Source organism: Patagioenas fasciata, chromosome 20 (genome assembly GCF_037038585.1).
Source record: "Patagioenas fasciata isolate bPatFas1 chromosome 20, bPatFas1.hap1, whole genome shotgun sequence".
In the NCBI taxonomy this organism is placed as follows: Eukaryota; Metazoa; Chordata; class Aves; order Columbiformes; family Columbidae; genus Patagioenas; species Patagioenas fasciata.
Window position 1 is genome coordinate 8404798 of NC_092539.1, and position 19136 is coordinate 8423933.

The following is a 19136-nucleotide window of genomic DNA, read 5'->3' on the forward strand; positions in this document are numbered from 1 at the left end:
TAAATTATTTTTATTTTTAAATGTTCTGGTTAAGCCTGGAGTTTTGTGCTTGCCAGCCTCCAGATTTACATTCCATTCCTGGAAGAGCTAGAAAGTAGATTCCTGAAGCGAGATCCTCAAGGAGTTGGTTATATCAGGTATCCCGCTGCGGTGCGTGGGTGATGCAGGCACCGGGCCTTCATTTCCTGTCTAACAGGAGATGTTAACGAAAAGACATCCTTTTCTTAATCCTTTTTTTGTAACCTTTTAGCAGATGGGATCTGTCTTCCCACTCTGCTATGGATCCCAAGTCTCACTGCTAAATATTGTTCCAGATCAGCTATGCAGAGTTCCCAGTCTGCGGAGACAGGCTCTGGTTACTGACTGTATCTCCATGTTAATTTACAAAAAATGCAGCTGTTGTCTTTATATTATTATTATTATTTATATTATATATTATTATTTATATTGCGTATATTATTATTTATATTGCATTGCACTTTTTTGGTATTGTTTTAGGTTCGTAAGCTGATTCAAAAGAGTATCTGTGGCTAGGAAGGTTTTTAGCCAGTGGACGTGTATAAAAAATGCTTGCTCATGTTTGCCATCCTTTAAAAAAATCTGTTTTTAAAATATGTGTATTATCTTACACTTTTTTTGAAAGTATGTTTATCTATCTTACATTTACTTTGCTCTCAGGGTGTTTTAGGGTAGCCCTGTTGATTAAACAGAGCCGTACATTGTTAAATGGTATCAACCATGTTGTAAAAAAGCTGGAGTATTTAACAAAGGCTTATAATCTAAATATATCTGAAAGATAATAGCAATAGTTAAAATGGAGTAATTTTGGTTGGGAGAGACCCTCAAGATCATTGAGTCCAACCATAACCTAAATCTAGTGCTAAACTATGTCTGAAACCGCAATTACTTTTGCACCAACCTAATAATTTAAGAGAACTGAAGCTGTTTCCCTGTGCCGTTTGTTTGGGTAACAGGTTGCCAGCTGGGACACCTCTGGCTTGCAAAGCCCTGCTTCTGTGCTCGTTTCCATGGGAGAAAACCTGATTCCGTCCAGATTGAGGGGAGTGTTTCCCTCATTTTGAGGGCAGAATTTTGTAATAGTGTTCAGTTCACGTTAATGCAAAAATTCACGTTTATTGAGCACACACCGGATAACGGCACCGCATCGTTCGCCGGGGGCAGCGGGACCACGAGCCCCCGTGAGCCCCAGATTCCGTGTCTGCGCTGCTGCTTATGAATATGTACAGAACGGGCTCTGCCCACCCTCCTTTTAATGCGGGTGACATCAAAGCCCTGCCTGCTGCAGGGGGGGACCCACAATGCAATACGCAGGCAGACGTGGAGGCCGCTCCGCTGGCATCGCCACTGCAGGCACAGACCCTCCATTGTCAGCCCTGGGGGGGCTGCGGGGGGCCAGGCCCTGCATGGGGGAGCAGCTGCACAGCTGGGTTTAGGGGGACACGAGGGGGGGTCTCACCTGGGGGCGTATTGCGGGGTGCTGCCCCCTGACCCCCCAGGAGCAGGGGGGCCATGAGCTCTCAGGATGAGCAGTTCCCAGCAGCAGCCCCTGAGCCAGCGGCTCCCTCCGCCGATGATGGCATGACCTGGTGGTACAGGTGGCTCTGCAGGATTGCCGGGGTCCTCGGGGGCCTGTGTAAGTATCCCCGTTCCCTTGCAGCCAAAGGGTCCCCCTCGATGCCGCTTGTGCATGCAGAAGTGCGTATCAGGGGTCCTGCCTCTTTTTGGGGTCATGTTTGTGCAGGGGGGATGCGCCACAAAATGCTCATTTGGGGTGATGGGTTTGTGTCTGCTCTAGACATCTGTTCGCTGTGTTTCGGGCAGGCTGAAGAGTCGTGGAGGTGCCTGAAGTTTGGGTGGTTTTAGCCACACACAAGGGATGGGCTTCGTGCTCCCCAAACTTGCTGAACTCCAGTACCTGCGAGAAGGGGCGGCACAGGGGGATCGGTAAATCCTCAGCTTCTTTCTCATATCCAGAGCTCGCTGGAAGGGATGGGAGCAGCAGCCGAGCCCCTGGTCCCACAGGAGGGCTGTGGGCAGATAAACCAGACAGTGATTTTATTGCAAACGCCAGGTTCGGGATGCTCAGCGGGGTCAGGTGCGGGGCCTGAACTGGGGCCAAGGGGTTTGGTTCATCCTATTTGCCTGTTGGGTATTTCTGTATTCCTGCAACTTATTTTCTTTGCCGTTCTGAATGCGGGAGCGTGTTTCCTGTTACTCCTCTTGCTGATTGCAGAGGGCCTGCCTGTGCTGTTATGGTTGTTTTTTTTGAAGGTGAATAATGGACTCGGTTTGTGTTGTGTGTTTTTAAGGGGTTTAGTCTTGGACGCGCAGAAGAAGGGAGCCGGCACACGGCAAAGTGCGTTGGCTTTGCAATGAATTACCTGCTGCTGAAAAAAATTTTCCCAGGGAAGGAGTCTTTGCAACTTTGCCAGAAATCAGCCTGTCCTGTAGTGCTGTTTTGCTACATTTTGTGGGGAGATTAATAGCTCTTAAAAGCAGGAGGGACTGTTATGACCGCTTAGTCTGATCTCCTGCAGAGCACAGGATGGAGAATTTCTTCTGCTTCAGGTCCACGACTTTTAGTGGAACAAGAGTATTTCTCAGCCAATGCAGTCAGCCCTGATTTATTCCCTCGGCTGTAGCGTTCTGTCTGATTCCCCCTCCCTGCCCCTTTCCCATGCCTGGCTTTTGCCTCAGGACTCAACTGCACAAGCCCCCGGCATTTTTGCAGCTGATTTTGTATTGTTGGTCAGGCTCCTCACAACCCTTTTTGGCTGAGCTGGTGAAACACATACCGCTCTCACCGTTTTATGTCTTAAGTGCTGAAATTCTGGAGGTGTGAAAAGACTTGGTAGGGCTGTTCTTACGGGGTAAAACACCTTGGCCTCGCCATGCTCTGCCTGAGGGCCCCGCGCTTCTGGTCCGGGCTGGTGGCCAGGAGAGCAGCTGGGACTTGTCTTCAGCACAGGTCCCAGGTCCGGCTTTAGCACAGCAGCACCTTTGCCATGGGCAGGGGGATGTAGCTGGAGCATTGGTGCTTTTGATGTGGCTTTGCTCCATGCAGAGCTCGGGGGAACGCGGATGGAGGGTGAAGATGGGTGTTGGGTCATGTTGGCGGTGTTGCCCACCTTGTGCTGGAGCAGCCTGAAAGCACTGCGAGTCTCTGAAGGCATTTTTGTTTGTCTTCGTGTTTCAAAGCAGCTGAATTGTATTAGGATTGTTTTCCCAACCTTTTTATTCACAGCTCAGAGAACTCATGACTTGTTTTTAAAGGAAAGCTGAGAGTTTTACGCATTTGGGTGAGTCTGTGAGAAGAAGCTTTTGGAAGAAGAGCCAGGCTCTGATGATTTGGGGAATGGGACGGCTTGTTCTGTAGCTCTGACAGTGTCACTTCACCAGGTTTGTCAGGCAGAAAATGAAGCAGCGTGAGATACAACTTCTGTTATGAACAGGGAAACGAGACACTGTGGAAAGAGGAGCCCTCCAATGTCCCATGCCAGTAACACCCTCTTCAAAACGCTCCTTGTTCAGCATCACCTTGTTGAAGGTGGATGGTTTGGAAAAGGGGTGAATAATAACACAGCAAGGCTGGAGTTGGCTGCTATTTTCAGAGCTTGCTATGGAAGAACAGAAATAATCTATAAGGATTTTGGGCAACTGGATTGTGATCCTGCTACAGGGCTGGGTTATTTCTCACAGAAAGAAAAAAATCCCTGTAGAAAGGAAGAGAAATTTCATTAGGGGAGATGAGACTGGGAGACAACGTCTACCACAAGTGAACACCTGCAGCCCACGACTTGGTTCAGCCGGAAAGGTCCAGGGGCTGGAGCAGGAACAAGACAAACACAGTTCGGTATCTGCTCCTGGCTCTTGTGACCTTGGCCAAGTCCCTTCTCTCCCTCATGTTCCTGTTTGTGAAAGAACGAGGAGAGTCTGTGGCTTTTGTAAAATGCTCTAGGAGCAAAAATAGGCGTGTGTTGAGGAGAGTGACCAGCTGCTTGAAATGAATAGAGCCTTTGTGGGGATGGTGTTCTCCCCCCTGCCATTTTAGCTCCCAGTTATTTGTGCTACCTCAGGGATTCGGGATGGGACAGCACTCAGACAAATGGCAGAACTGTCCGTCCTCCATAGCTTACGTGCCATTGAGCATTATCTACATTTTAAACCAATTGTGAGGCCCCTGCTTCACAAAAAGAAGTCTCTGGGTTGGCAGCTTTGTCCCCTTTTAGCTGCAGATCCCGCCTGGGCAGGACAAGGGTGCACCAGGCTGCTTTGCTGCTCTGCAGAGGAGACCGAAGGTCATGGAATCGTTATCTCTGTGGCTGTTGGCAACCACCACCCAGTGCAGTGTTCCTGCAATTATAAACCTTTGACTCCTTTCCCGCTGGCTGCTGCTGGTGCTGACGTGGGGCTGGCTCAGCCCCGGCTTCCTGGGTCATTAGTCCATTGGCAACTGGGGTGGGGCTTGGCTGAGGCTGCTGTGGGGGTGCTGGGTGCTCAAGGGTTGTTTTGGGGTGTTTGAGGACAAAACCAAACCAGAAGTCTGACCATACAAACAAACAAAACAAACACACACACACCCCCGGCCCCACCAAACGAAAAAACCCCAAACCAAACAACTGGTTAGAAAGATTAAAAAAAAAACCACAAAAAAACCCAAACCAAAAACAAACAAAAGAGTGAGGTAAAAAAATCTGCTTGGAAAATAACATTCTGCCTCTCTCTGTTCTGCAGTGACCAGTTTTGTAGCCATGGACCTCTTGAACCTCTGCTCTCTGCCAGGCTGTTCAGCAAGGCAGGGTTGTGCCCCAGCTGTGTTTTAGGGGTACAGATGCAGCTGCTTTTTTCTGTCCTATTAATTGTGAAGTGCCAGAAAGTCATTTAGCATTATTTTCAGAAGCGTGCTTTCCTGGGAGACAGCAAGTGTCACAAGCCTGTGGTGCTTCCCCTGAGTTACTCTTCTATCACATCCAAGGGTTTGCTGGTCACAGAGAGGAATTATTATAGAAACCTCAGCGTTGTGCCCTGCTCTCCATGCTGCCTGCTGCTCCCAGCAATCCCACTTGCCATCGCTTTTCCAGCTCTTTGCATGTGTGACCACGAGCAGATTATCCCACCCCAGTGCCTCAGTTTCCCCCTGTGGTGTGGGGACACTGACACTGGTCCTGCTGCAATGGGAGGATGAGAAATGTCCTTGGAGCATCGACAGTAACATCTCCTCTGGCATTTCTTCTCTGGTTGAACTTGTTCTTGCAGGATGCTCCGAAAGATTTTGGGTCCTGTGCGATTGTCCTAGGAGCCTTTAAAAATAATCTTGTTTGGTTGTTTCCTAAAACCAGGGTGTCACTTGTTTGTGGGGTGACCTTAGATGGGTCCTGTCATAGGCTCGCGGTTGTGTTTCCCAGCCCGGTAAATAAGGACAATGATTTTTAAGGGAACTTTGAGGATTCAGCAGTGAGTGCTGAAGAGGAACCTTGCAATCATGTGCCAGGCTTTTGAAGGTCAGGACTGCTCACAGCAGCCCTGCTCAGGGATCCCCTGAGCTAAACATGAGCAGACATCTCAAATACCTGAACCTGGGCTGGTCTCATTCTCAGAGATGGACTCTGCTGCTCTTCATCATCCCCGAGACCGTCTCTGAGGGCTGTATAATTTCAGCTGGAGTTTCGCAGGGCGATGTTGTTTATGGTGGACTCAGCCCATGCCTTGCTGCCCTCGCTGTGCTCGGGTTCCAGGTGAGCGCTGGCAGCGGGTCGGTATCGGTGGAGGAAAGGGCCCGTATCAAGTGCCAGCAACGCTCTGCAAGTTTAATGAGGCAGGAAGGAGGCACACGCTGCCCGGGCTTGGCTGTGGCTGCCTCGTTCCTCTCCTTGTGTTACAGAACCAGGAGTGCTGGGGCTATTTTGGGCTCTGCTTTATTGAGCATCTGCTTCCATTTGTATTAGCGGAGACCCAAACTTGGCTCTTTTCTGCCCGTCTCTAGTGCAGAACCAGCTCTGTGTGACTGAGGCTGGGTTCACCTCTGATTTATTTATTGTTTGCCCGTGTGCCTTGGTGCTGCAAGTCATGTTTTTGCTGAACTTTCCCTGTGCTACTCAGAGACAGGTGCCTGCTGCGACTTCTTTTTTCATCCCAGGACAAAGCAGTCATTCTTTAGCAAATAAAAACCAGAGTGCCACACGCGTGACTCCAGGTAAAGGCAAATACTCTGTTCTACGCAGGTCAAATATTTGTGTGAGTGTCATGCTAAGACACCAAGAGTTTGGAGAAAAAGGATGCCCATCTGGAGGAGCTGGGAACAAACTGCTCCCCTGCATCCTGAGCTCCTCTTTGGGCCATCAGACCTTCCCACCCACCCTCCTGAGCTGATCTGCACAGGCTGCTCCACGGTGCCTGGAGGTGCTGGCCCAGGCAAGGGCTCTTCTGGGCAGCCCCTGCTCTGCAAAACACCCCAAAATACAGGAGAGCAGAATTGTGCTGGTATGGCTGCAAGGTCCTGTTGCAGGGCAGAGCTCAAGGAGCAGCCAGCCCTGTCTGATGGGCTCTGTCCCCCCTGTCCCTATGGGCACACTGGGTTGGTCTTCATGGTCACTGAAAGCCTCTTTGCTTTCCAGCCTGTGCCTTCGCTGGTCTCTGGAACTGCGTCACCATCAACCCCCTGAACATCGCGGCCGGTGTGTGGATGATGTGAGCAGAGTTCCTTGCCTTTTTTTTTCCTGCTGGGAAGGAGGTTTAGTTAATTAGAAACCACTGACCAAGGGGCAGTGGGTGTGAGTGAAATGTCTATTGGGCTCTGCAGGCAGGGGAATTGCCAGATGTTGCACTGTTTGGCAGGTTGAGATGCTTGTTTTATTCTATTTATATCCTTTCTTATTCTTTCCCTACCCGTTTTTAGGTAAATACTGGGATACACTATCCAAAATAAGTCTGGGCACTGGGGTTTGGGAATTATCAAGGAGAGGGGAAGGGAGGACGGTGGGGTTCAGCCCCTCCATTCCCTTCTGCCTGTGTTTGGGCACGGGGAGCAGCTGGTCTCCGGGATCTGGGGGGCATTGCTGACCCTCACTCTGGGACACATGGGCAGGATTAACTTTGGTTTGTTCTTTCTGGAGGCTCAACGCCTTTGTCCTGTTCCTGTGCGAAGCCCCTTTCTGCTGCCAGTTCATCGAGTTCGCGAACGCCGTCTCCACGAGGGCGGACAAGCTGCGGCCCTGGCAGAAAGCTGCTTTCTACTGCGGGTGAGGATGCTCCTGGGGTGCGTTGTGGTGGTGAAGCCATCCCAGGAACCATGCTGGGATGCACGTCACGATGGACGAGCATCCCTGCATCCCGTGGGGAGCAGAGCCTGGATTTGAAGGTTGCTTCTCTCTTCCAGGATGGCCGCGTTCCCGGTGATGCTCAGCCTGACGCTGACCACGCTCTTTGGAAACGCCATTGCCTTTGCCACCGGGGTGCTCTACGGCCTGTCGGCGCTTGGCAAAAAGTAAGAGAGACCAGTTTGCTTGTGGAAGTCAGGGAGGGGAATGTGGATCTCCATCCCTCACCCCAATCTTCCTCCCTGAGGCTGTGCTTTCCTCTGGTACTAACCATGCGTCCCAGTGTAAATGCTGCTGGAGGATGTCTCCCTGCCATCACCTCAAAGCCCTGGGAGGGAAGATCCTGGGGATTGCTGAAGCTCTGAGCTCAATCTAGGCTGTCCCATCGGTACCAGCCCTCTTTCTGCAGCCATTGGATGGGGTGATGAGCAGCTCTGATGGGACAGGCTGGGCTTGGAGTGGGCCAGCAAGTCTCATTTCACGCCTGGCATCCCTTAGTACGGACAAACCCTGGCCCCAGTTGGGAGAACTCTGTGCCAGGGGCTGCACCCACCATGGTGGGCACCCAGAGCTCACGTCCCCATGTTGTCCCTTCTCTTGCAGGGGAGATGCCATCTCCTACGCCCGGATCCACCAGCAGCAGAAGCAGATGGATGAAGAGAAGCTCACAGGGGCCCTAGAGGGACAGGCTCTCTGAGGCACGCGAACTCAGGGGACCCTCTGCTGGACATCGAGATGGTGAAGATACAGAAACCCACCCTGCCCTTCCCTCTGCCTGCTCCCCTCTCTCTCATGCCACGATTTCCCTGGACACTGCAGCCACTGGAGATCTCAGGGCCCAGGGCAGGCTGTACCCTCTTCTCACACCAGCAGCCAGACCTCAGTGTGTTGGCCCCTCTCTCCTCCTCATCCCTCAACCAAAAATCTCACAGTCCCCCTATTTTTTAGCTTGCTTTTGCTGCAGAGGTGCTGGCCCTTTGCAAGCCTGAATAGGTAGCCTTTTTTTTTGAAGCGATGCCTGATAAGGAGCCATTTGGGAACTGCTCTCTGGAAAGGGTGAGGAGGGACAAAGCTGACGTGCCAGCCCCTTGTCCATGCCAGTCCCATGGGAGTCAGCGAGCTGACGGCCTCATGCCTGAGGGTAACCTGCCATTGCACGTTACACGTTTTTAGTAACGCTCTCTGGTGTGGTCCTTCCCAGGTGTAACACAGTAAACCAGGGTTTAGCAATACATGGTGATGCTTAAGCTTGGTCTTTATTTGTTGAGGTTGTTTTAATATGGGTCCAGTTCAGCCGGGCATTGGAGGCATCGCTGCTCAGGGAAGGACTTCAGCAAAAAACAAAGACCATGACCACCTTTGCAGAGGAGCTGCAGGGCAGATCCTGACACCTACAAAGCACAGTCCCCTCTTCCTCTGGATACAGCTGCAGGCAGTTACTGCAATTTACTTGAATTATAAGAATTACTTTGTCTTAATAATGGTACCTTTCTTAAGCTTCACTCTTTTTCTGGGGAAGAAGGGAAACAAGCTTTACTTTACCTCAGCTGAAAAAGGGCACTATTGCTTGAGCCAAGTGGGGTTTTTTGCTGGTGTAAGGGCTACTGATGTGCAAGAGCATCCTTCCCTTGTGAGCCCGGGACTCTGCTCTGTTGTGTCTCCTTGCATCTGCTCCTTCTCCCGTGACCCATCCCTCCACACAAGGGACCTGCTCTTTGCTTCTGTCTGCTACAGCCTTGGTCTTTGGGCTCATGTTCTTTTTGCATCAGTCCTGAGCTGGTTTTGTATGGGAAGGTGGCAAATCCTTCATCTGCAAACACAGAGAAGCCTATACCATTTCGGTGTGGGTAGCTGGGATGTCTTGCTTCTCTATTCCAGGTTCCATCAGTGGTTTACACGTGGTATTCTCTGTTTGCTTTGTATCATGCAGAACAAAACTGCTTGTTAAGTAAGGCCAGATCTCCATCTTCTCATCATGGTTTCTTCTGGGGGTCTTAATTTATTTGGTTTTTACATTATTGCTTTTTGTTTTGAGCAGGGAGAAGGGGAGTAACTTATTTCTAGTTATTTAAGTTATTTAATTATTTTATGGGACTCATTTTTTTCTGGATATAGGAGAAAGAGGTGCTCTGTTTCCTGGCCTTCAAAGGATTTCAATGAAGGCATCTTTGAACCCAGGGAGAGCCCTGGCTGTTGTAACTGGGGTGCTGTAAAATCCTACTTCAGCCTTCAGAACATTTTTCAGACTAGAAAAATGTGTTGCCTGTTGATGCTTTTGTCTTCTTCTGGGCCATTGGCTTGACAAAATCTGTTTTCCCCCTCTTCTAGGAGAGAGAAGGGAGGAAAACTGGGCTGTAACTGCTGTGTTGTCACTTGGCAGAGCTCTTGTTGTCACCAACATTTTGTGGTCCCGTTTGAATTGCCGGGGTACCAGAGGAGTTGTGCAGGGTCTGAGAAATGATGCTGGAGCCTGACTGCTGTCTGTCACAGGGGTCTGTCCGACAGCTGCTCTGTGGCTTCTGAGCAATGTCGTGTTGGAAAATATCTGTATAACATCTCCTTTCTCTAGGTACAGCGTGTATTTGTATTAGTTGAATGATACCAGTGCATCCCTGGCAGTACCCGGGATGGAGCCACTGCTGGGGGGTGGCCGGGCATGGGGGCAGCCTGTGCATTGCCACAGTCCCTGCAGACCGAGGAGCTAAGCCGTCAGCTCATGTTATTATTAATAATTGTTGTTTCTTTGGTGGAGTTCAGGGAGGTGTGAGGATTTACACCCGGCAGGAACGCGGCTGGGGTTTATTTGCACACACAGCCCCTTGCAGCTGGACGCTGGGTGGCTGTTCTGTGCTAAGCCCCTTTCCCCCAGGCCTCTGAGCTGTGACTGCTCTGACACCAGCTTGTCTGGGACACAGAACAGGCACCGCCAGCCCAGATGCAGCTTGTTTCAATAAAGGCTGTGATGTTTTGGAGCCCCCAGCTCTAGGCTGATCCCTGTTGCTGTGTGCAATACATGAGGCATTGGTGTTCCCTGTGTCTGGGTCCTGCTGGTAATGGGGTGCTGCAGGAGGAAAATGCCACGATCCGTAGGATAATTCAGTGGTACCAGCCTCTGCCCCACAGCCAGCAGTGCCCCCATATAGCACGTTTACCAGCTGCTTAAAGTGCAGAGTCCTGCCCAGCAAACAGGAGATCTGCCCCGATTTCAGGGGGGGTTGGGGTAGTTAAGTAGTGTTTAGTAGAGGAATGTTGCAGACTGGTGCACGTAGCTACGAGCATGTATTTGGTAGTGGCTGCTTTGCTCTGTGAGTAGTTCCACAGAAGCTGTAGTGACAGGAGGCAAAAGGCAGAGACAAGGCGACGCAGTGATGTTTGTAGGCTGAGCTGCACCCCTGGGGAGGAACCAGCAGGACCCTCGCTGGCTTCATCTGATGGTCCTGATGCCTCAGACCAGCAGCGTTCCCCAGGGCTGGCTCAGGCAGATGCTGCTCCAGGTCACCTCATGGGCATGGATGGGTCTGCTCTGCTCCCTTGGCACCACCAGCAGAAGTCACTTGGTCACCAGCAGTGTTGTCACACTGTGCTTTGTGCCAGTGGGGTCTGGCACTGGGGCCAAGGCAGGCGAACAGTCTGCATCAGTGCTGCCACCGTCAGCAGGGTGCAAAGCTCAGCTTGGATCTCAATGCTCCTGTTGGAAATGGGTCGCAGAGACTCTTCTCAGGAGTTTCTTCTGTAAGAGCTGAGCTGGAGCCTTTGGCCACGACGCCTAAAGACATGGGGTCTGTTCAGTGTCCCTGTGCCTGCAGCAGCTCTCAGATCCATGATCCAAGAGCACCAGCTCCTACAGATGCACATCTGGAGCGGGAGCTCCTGTGAATTCCTGAATTTGGTCTGTCTGTGATGCAGCTGAAACCAAGCCAGATGCTGCCATTGTTGCAGACATGGCAAAGTGCAAACACAGAGCCTGCAGCACTTGTGGCTTTCAGGAGTTGCTGTGACAGGTAGTGGATGGTCTCACCTCCATGTGGGCAAGAGGCTTTTTTCTTTTTGTGGAGATAGAAAGGACCTTTAGAGTAGTAGCATCACAGTAGTTAATATGCTCATTCACAGTGCATGGTGGTTAGTAATTGTGTTTAGAGGCACCTTTAGGGTGCTTGGAGTTGTGTAAGGATAAATGAAGTTAAAAACCCTGCTCTAGAGGTCTTACAGGTTCAACCCAATCCCCGCTGATGATGTCTGGGCCGGATGGTTCATCCATAGGGTCTCTATGGAAGAGGTTCTGCTTGCCAGGTCTTGGGAAGGCCTCTTGGGAGGAGACCATGGCACAGGTGTTCTGTTACATGAGAACTCAAGAGCGGGTGATGCATTGACTACAATGAGTTGTTGGCAGGTGTGGAAAGACACCTGGGCAGGAGCTGATTTTGTAACACCAGTTGATTCTCTGTGTGTGCAGTGAATAAGAAGACCATTCTACCTCTGGAAAGAGCCACTGTGATTTCTCTAACTCTAAACGTTGTAGCAAAAACCCTCAGACTTTCTATATTGAAGAAAGGAGGCCACTCAGAAAATATTTCTTCGATGAGGTTCTTGCAGGACCCGAAGAGTCCAACCTCATTTCATATTCGGGCATTTCCTCCTTAGGCTGAGCCCTGGGAAGCTCAATCCATCTTTGTCATTTTTTTTCCTCAGGAAAAAACATGCACTGTCTTCAGGGAAGGGTTTCACTGAAGTGAAGATATCAAGACCTGGTCTATAGCCATGTGAGAAAGAGAACGCTCTAGCACAGGGCTGTCAGAGATCCTGATCTTCAGAAGGTCAGTGAAAACCAGAGGCTCTCGAGACCTCTCGCAATCAGACCATGCTTAGGCACAGTCATATTCCAGCCAGGGCTGAACATCTTTCTGGAAATAGGTCTCGGCTGCCAAGGTTAGGTCTAATACTGTATTTTCTCTGTGGTTTTGATTTTGGCCTCTCTCTCTTCCTCTGTCCCAGGCTGCTTTAAATTAGTCCTCTGGTAAAGCACATCATCTCTTAGGTGATTTCTCTTATCTCCTCCTGCAGAGGATCTAAATAGGAGCTAGCATCTCCTGAGATCTGGATCAAGTATGCTATGTTACCCCATGCTTCCTTGTCCCAGCAGGATGAATGTTCCAGGAATGGGAGGACACAAGCATCTCCACCAGACCTCGAGGTGCCAAGTGCATTTCAGGAGGTTGGACCAATGCTTGGACAAATCACCTCCCAGCTCAGCCTTTGTTGTGCTGCCCTTTTGGGATGAGTTAGGTTGGATATGATACTCAGTAAGGCCATTCATTCCTCGCAGCCATAATCACCTCCTGCAGCTGTGTTTTACCTAGCGTTAGGCTCTAAAAATAATTTAAAAAGAGAGTCCTTAATCTTGCAGGACACACAGCAAAGGGGTAAGAGCAATTTGCTACCAACTATGCAGTTGAAATCTCAAAGTGCTGGAGGTGGAGGCTCCACACACAGCAGTGATGGAGGCACAACCACTCTCCTCTTTGCGGAGATGGGAAGGACCTTCCCCAGGACAAAGTATTGTCAGTACGCACCGTGTCTTTCCTGCAGGGAATCACTTGCACTACAGCTGAATGTTTGTCTGTTCCTGTTCTTTGTTTTGTCCTGGATTTTCTTTGTGAACTGTATTTGGTCTGGTTCATTAGGCTTCTAGTGTAATGCGTGTTTTTAAAACAATAAAACGTGGCAGCTTTTTATACAAAATATCTGGCTTTGCCTCTTTTAAAGCCCTTAAGTACAGGAGACTCACCTGGGAAGCTGCAGGCTGCTGTGGTCCCCTTGTCACCGTCCTGGTCGGCCTCTCCCATCCCACCCACCTGCAGCTCTCTTCTCTGCAAATCAAGGCAACACCTTGTAATTGGAGGCAAAACTGTTTTATACTTGCAACTGCATGATGAACTTTTGCCAAAAATGGTTACAGCTGTTAACTCTGTTCCAGCCTCATCCTGGGGCTCTCAGGCTGCTTTGGTGGCTGCTGAGCAGAGGATGTCCATGGTCTCTTGTCCATAGCCACATGTTCAGTTTTCCAGCATGTCTTTATCTCCAGCCCAGCACTGGTTACCTGGTCCCATACCTTGGGCTGACGTTTTACCCAGAGAGCAGCAGGCAGTGTTGAATGACGGGGAGAGGAGGTCAAGTTCCAGTTGGCAACTTCTACATCCAAAGCAAGGTGATCATTGCTGCCTGTTCCTCTCCCCTTGCCTTCATAGATCGCTCCAGCCTCCATCTCCAGCAGCACAACCATTTTCTTTCTTGCCCTTGAGCACATGAACCAGTGGCCCAGCACAGCTGGCAGCTCCTACCTCATGAACGACCTCCGGCCAGTCCTGAAGAAAGCCTCAATCTGTTCCAGGGACCTGCCTTTGGTTTCTGGAACACAGCAGCCTGTGAATAAGATATTCCCGGTGCAGATGATGGCAAAAAAAAAGAAGGGCACCTCGAGGCCAAAGGCTTCCTAGAAAGCAAGACAGAAAGCAGACATGAGTTGGTGCAGAGAGGGGCTGCCGGACCCCCTCCCGGGGCAGTACCCACCACGACACGAAGGAAGAACTGGGTGAGGGTGAAGGCTGTGAGCCAGCTCACGACGACACAGAGACCTGAGGCCACCCCACGGGCTTTCAGAGGGAGGATCTCGGACATCAGCAACCAAGTGATGGGGCCCCAGCCCATGGCATAACCTGCAGGGGAGGAGGGGTGAGGTGAGGCCCTTGAGGCTTCAGAGCTCACTGCGGAGTGCAAAAGAGCCCCATGCAAGCCTTCCCTGCTCCCACATCAATCATTATTGCCCCCAATTCATGTTCTGTCAGTCCTCAATGTGTCTTCAGATGCCATCTTTCTTGGTCTTCCAGGGACATTTTCCTGCTGTTCAATTCCAAGCCCAAATCTCCTTGCTTTATATCACCCTGGGCTTTTGCTCTCTGCACCTACCCATGATGAAGAACATGGTTGCCAGGAGGGGAATGAGGGTGATGTAGTTGGTTGGCTCAGCAGGAAGGTTGGCAGCGCTCACCAGGGTCTTGTTGGCAACGGTGCCATTCTGAGAAACTGGCATGAAGTGGATATAGAGCCCCATGGTCAGGTTGGAGGCCAACATGATACCAGCTGTGGAGAGATGCAACAGCACAGTGGGATCAGCAGGTGAGCGATCCCCTCTGTGCCAAGAGCTGAATGCCTGGGAACACCTCTGCTCAGGAGCTGAGCCAAGAGAAAGAGACCCCCATCCCTGCCTGAGTCCTGCATGGCTGAGGTTTCCACTCCTGTATTTTTGTGGAGCTCCTGGAAACCCTTAAGTGCTTCCCTTGCACAACCGTGGGAGAGACATACCTGATACAAAAAGAAGAATCTTCCTCCCAGCTTTATCCATCGACACAGCAGCGATTGCCACTGAGAACAGACGTACCAAGCCAACCAGAGCTGCATCGTACTCTGGTTTCTGCAAAGGCAAAAACACTGGGAGATGGGAGAATGAGGGAAAGGGGGGTTCCTACATGTGTTGCTGTGACTCTGGCTGATGACTTTGTCCAAGCTACCCTCTTCTAGAAAGAGATCAGAGAAGAAGACCCTTCAGCTCAGAAGAGGAGAGCAGAGAGATAGTCCCGCCAGTCCTGCTCCCCCTTCTCATGCAGCCTTTTGCAGGGCAGGTGCTTGGCAATTGCTGCCAACCAGGTGTTTTTAAAAAGGCTTCAGAAGTTGGGGTCTTAGAGCTGCAGAGAACTTGGAGCATTGGGCAGGCACCCCTGAAGATGGAGCAGAACCCCAGGCTCACCAGGATGACGGATGTTTTCTTGAATATCGACTGCAGGTAGACGAGGACGCAGGTGACACCAGAGAGCTGCTGCAGGAACCTCATCCCCACTGCGATCAGGATGGGCTTGTAAATGAAGGGGTCCTTGATCTCGGCACAGGAAACCCGCTGGCTCTGGAGGGAACAAAGCCAGAAAGCTGAGATGTTACCACCTCTGGGCACCCAGAAAATGGCTCAGGAGTTGCTCGAAACAGGCTGGATTGTACACTTTTTACATTACATCTCCCCCGTGCTGGAGGTGAGCCCTGTCCCATCCTCACCTGCTTCCTCACGCTGTCCTTGATCTGCTCATACTCCTGGGTGTAGTCTGTGTCCCTGCCCCGCAGCCAGCACAGTGACCCCAGGGCCTCGTCATCCTTCCCCTGGGAGAGCAGGAACCGGGGCGAGTTGGGCATGAAGCAGAGCAGGACAATCATGGTGAGCACCGGCACCTCCCCTGCGACCGCCAGCCAGCGCCAGTCCAGGACCAGCCCTGCAGAGCAGCACGGTTAGGAGGGGACTCCTGGCCTTGCCTCCACAGGGGCACCCCAACAGCAGAGATTTCATAAAGCCAGGGGAGCAAAAAAAAATTCCAAAAACTAGAGAATGATTTTCCGTGGTTTCCTCCCAGCACAGAAGCATTTTCAGCTGGGGAAATTCCAGCAAATTCCCCCAAATCTTAGAGGATCCCAGCAGGATCCTGCAGCAGCCAGGGCATGTGCTGGCAGGAGAGACATGATACACACGAAGGTCATCATATTCTGCCCTTTAGCCCTGGTGAAGCCACAGCAGGACCCAAGTCTGTGGGTACGGTGATGGCCACGGGTCCATGCAGGTTATGTATTTATCTCTTTGAGCGCACACACAAGGTAATCCTGTCCAGCCCCTCTTTGCACACCTGTGGTGGTCGTTGTGAGCTGGCTATGAGGGGAAGGAATCCATCAACTGGGTGAGAAAGTTGTTTAAAAATAAACTCCCCTTCCCCAAGGTCTTGCCGGGGGTTTCCTGCCCTCCGAACACTGAGATACTTGCCCAGCGCATACAGGATGAGGGAGCCCAGCACTGCCATGATCTGAGGACAAGCACCCAGCATGCCCCTGACCCCAGGGTGGGAGATCTCCGAGATGTAGACCTGGAGCGGGACAACACAGGCTTAAATGAGCTGCAATGTTGTGCAGCCAGGGGAAACCCAAACCGCCCTCTTGGTGGAAACCTGGCAGGGCCAGCGACACGAGCTGGTCCTGGCAGGAGGAGAGGACAACCTTGAAGGTACTGCTGCTTCCCTCCCACACCCCAGCATGGGAGAAGTGCTCCAGGGCATGCTCAGACTCCTGTTACTGGAAAGACCCACGGTTACGCAATTCTTGCCTTCCCCTCTGCATGCAAGTGAGGTTGGTGCTTGGTAAACACAGGAGGAAATAACTGCTGGGAGGAACAAGGAAGGGATCAAGGACCTGCCTTCCCCTTTCTGCAGGCAAAAAAGTCCAGCACTGTGGGGGCAGCTCAGGCTGGCTGTGCTCAGTGCATCCTCCTCATCCCCAGCCCTGGAGCTCTCCTGATTTCTCCAAAAAGCAGCAGGATGCCCCAGGCTCAGCTACAGCACCACTCCATCTCCCGCTGCTCAAATCCCTCCCACGCCACGTTACCGGGATGGAGGCAGACGTCACGCCACCTGCGTAGCCCGTCAGCACGCGGCCCAGCAGCAGCATCCCGAAGCCCTGGGCACCGGCCATCAGCGCGTATCCCACGGCGGAGGGCAGCGCCGAGAACATGATGCTCAGCTTACGGCCCAGGCGGTCGTTGAGGAGCATGGCGCTGAGCCCCCCCGCCGCCGCTCCCAGCGTGAACACCGACTGTGGGGACACACGGAGAGGGGCCTCAATGGGTCTGGGCTTTTCACATCCACCTCCCAGCAGGGATGACCCCGCTCCTTACCCCAAACCAGGATGCTGTGTGCTGGTCCAGCCGCAGTGCGGGGCTGGGGTGAGCCTCCAGCGCAGGGATGACAGGTGAGGGGTAAACCAGGGCGAAGCCAAAACTGAAGTTCCCCAGGACAGCGGCAAACACAGCCAGATAGAGCCGCTTGTTGTGGAGGCTCCTGAGGGAGGGATGGGGGGAGAACGATGTGCTGGGTGCCCTTATCACACCCGGCAGAACCTTTAACTCTGTCTTGCAGCTTCCTCCAGCCTGCGCTGAGGCTCTCGTGACACCCGTGAAGGGTTTTTCCCAGAGAACAGCCCTGCACAGCCACAGGCTGGTCGAGTTTCTCCGACCAGAGCAGTAGCAGCTCCTGCCTTGTCATGGGGGGGCAAGACCCTGTGCCCCCAGACCCTGCTGATGCTTTCCTCTGTGCCAGGCTGCTTTCAACAGGTTGGACAAACCAAGAAAAGCAGAAGCTGGAGCTGGGTGGCAGCACAGACCCAGAGGGCAGCTGATTTACCCCGGTGAAGTGGGGAGGGGGTTTCTATCAAGACCCCGTGCCTCCAGCAGAACCCTGTGCCCCCACAAGAGTCAGATGCCCAAACACACACACACCTGTAGCTCTCCCAGGTGGGCTCACCCAGCACCACACACCCTGGGCAGGATGAGGCTCCATCTCAAGGCAACTCAGGAACGACAGCAGCATGAAGCAGCTCACCCCCCAGTTCCCCAGCCCAGTGCTCTCAGGATGGGGGGCACAGCCCAGCCCCATGTCCCCAGCCCAGTCTGTACCGCAGATACTCCTTGTCAAGCCTCTTGCCAGCGCTCTCAGGGAAGGTCCGATACGAGGAGCTCATCTTCCTGACGAGGGGCTCCCGCACGCCGGGCTCCATGGCGGTGCTGCGCCCGGTGCCCGTGCGGGTACTGCTTCTCTTGGGGCCGGATGCTCAGGGCTGCCTCGGGGAGGAAGAAGCAGCTGAAAGCGAAAGGGGAGAGGCTGCCCTGCGTTACCTAATCAGAGAAATCTGTGCCTCATGGGCTCATGCCTGCCCAGCCTCTGGGGAGGAAACTGGGGGGACCAGAAAACCAGCAGGCAAAGGGGCATGGGGAAATGATGGTGACTCACAGCCTTTGTCCTGTGCCTGCCCAGACCCCATCAACACAAAAACCCACCACTGACAGCGGCACTTACAGCGACAAGGTTTGCAGACCCGTTTCCACCAGCAGAAACTTCCCTTTGCTAAGGCCATGTCTCTCCTCTCGAGGAACTGGTACGAGTTAGACCGGCCCAACGCTGCTTCTTTTTACAAGGGTAAATTGCATCTGCGTGAGCCTTCGCAGCCAACCTGAGGATGGGCTTTCAGTGTAGATCAGAGCTGAGGAAGAAGAAGAAATGAGAGGTAGGTGAACATGGAGGGGATATGGGGGGCAGGTGAGGGGGATGAGGAGTGCTGATGAGGATGGAAAAGGGAGGGACAGCATCTCTGCTGCCTTGGGTGCAGCTGCCCATGGGTGCCTTTGCCCCCTCGCCCTGACCCCTCAACCTGCAGGGCTCAGTGGGCAGTGCTGGGGCATCTGCAGGTCTGGGGGAGCTGTAAGGTCCAAACTCACCCTGTAGGAAAGGGATGGGGGCACTCCTGGCTTTGCATTTGGATTTAATTAGCAGAAGATATCTTTCCTTAAACCACTGTAGTGGTCCTCTTGTTTTCAGCATTCACCTTAGTCCTTGGTCCTTTTAGAACAACCAGAATAGTTTCTGCACCCCTAAGCCTGTGTGGGAGCCCCAGTGCTGCGTTAGTCAGGACATGCTACGCTCTTCCCTTTATGCAATCTGGTTCCCTTTCTGTAACCACTGAGTGCTGCATTTAGTGTCTGATCGATGCTGGGGATTTACAGCTGACTCAGGCACTCGGGGCTGTGATTTCTCTGTAACAAGAAAGGCCATGGAGCGAGGGGATGTTTGGGTGGTAGGCCAGCTCATCTGAAAACTTTCCAGTGCTGTTTTGGTCTAAGCAAGGATGTTGCAAGTCTCCAGCCGACGTGCACCTCATGCCTGCGCC

The 19136-nt window shown here is 52.2% G+C and overlaps 2 protein-coding genes across 2 annotated transcripts; one reads left to right on the plus strand and one right to left on the minus strand.

Annotated features, from left to right (window-relative positions):
* The first annotated feature begins 1361 nt into the window (after window positions 1-1361).
* On the plus strand, window positions 1362-13076 carry CACFD1 (calcium channel flower domain containing 1). The gene is made up of 5 exons (XM_065853674.2): window positions 1362-1654; window positions 6636-6708; window positions 7134-7259; window positions 7397-7504; window positions 7941-13076. The coding sequence occupies exons 1-5, from the start codon at window positions 1531-1533 to the stop codon at window positions 8032-8034; spliced, it is 525 nt and encodes a 174-aa protein (XP_065709746.1). The 5' UTR covers window positions 1362-1530; the 3' UTR covers window positions 8035-13076.
* A 256-nt stretch (window positions 13077-13332) lies between these two features.
* Window positions 13333-17969, minus strand: SLC2A6 (solute carrier family 2 member 6). The gene is made up of 10 exons (XM_065853677.2): window positions 17869-17969; window positions 17092-17254; window positions 16803-17009; window positions 16189-16288; window positions 15438-15649; window positions 15139-15291; window positions 14697-14805; window positions 14301-14474; window positions 13905-14050; window positions 13333-13827 (listed from the first exon to the last, which is right to left on the minus strand). Exons 1-10 carry the CDS (start codon window positions 17967-17969, stop codon window positions 13672-13674), a joined length of 1521 nt encoding a protein of 506 aa, XP_065709749.1. The 3' UTR covers window positions 13333-13671.
* Window positions 17970-19136: the final 1167 nt, after the last annotated feature.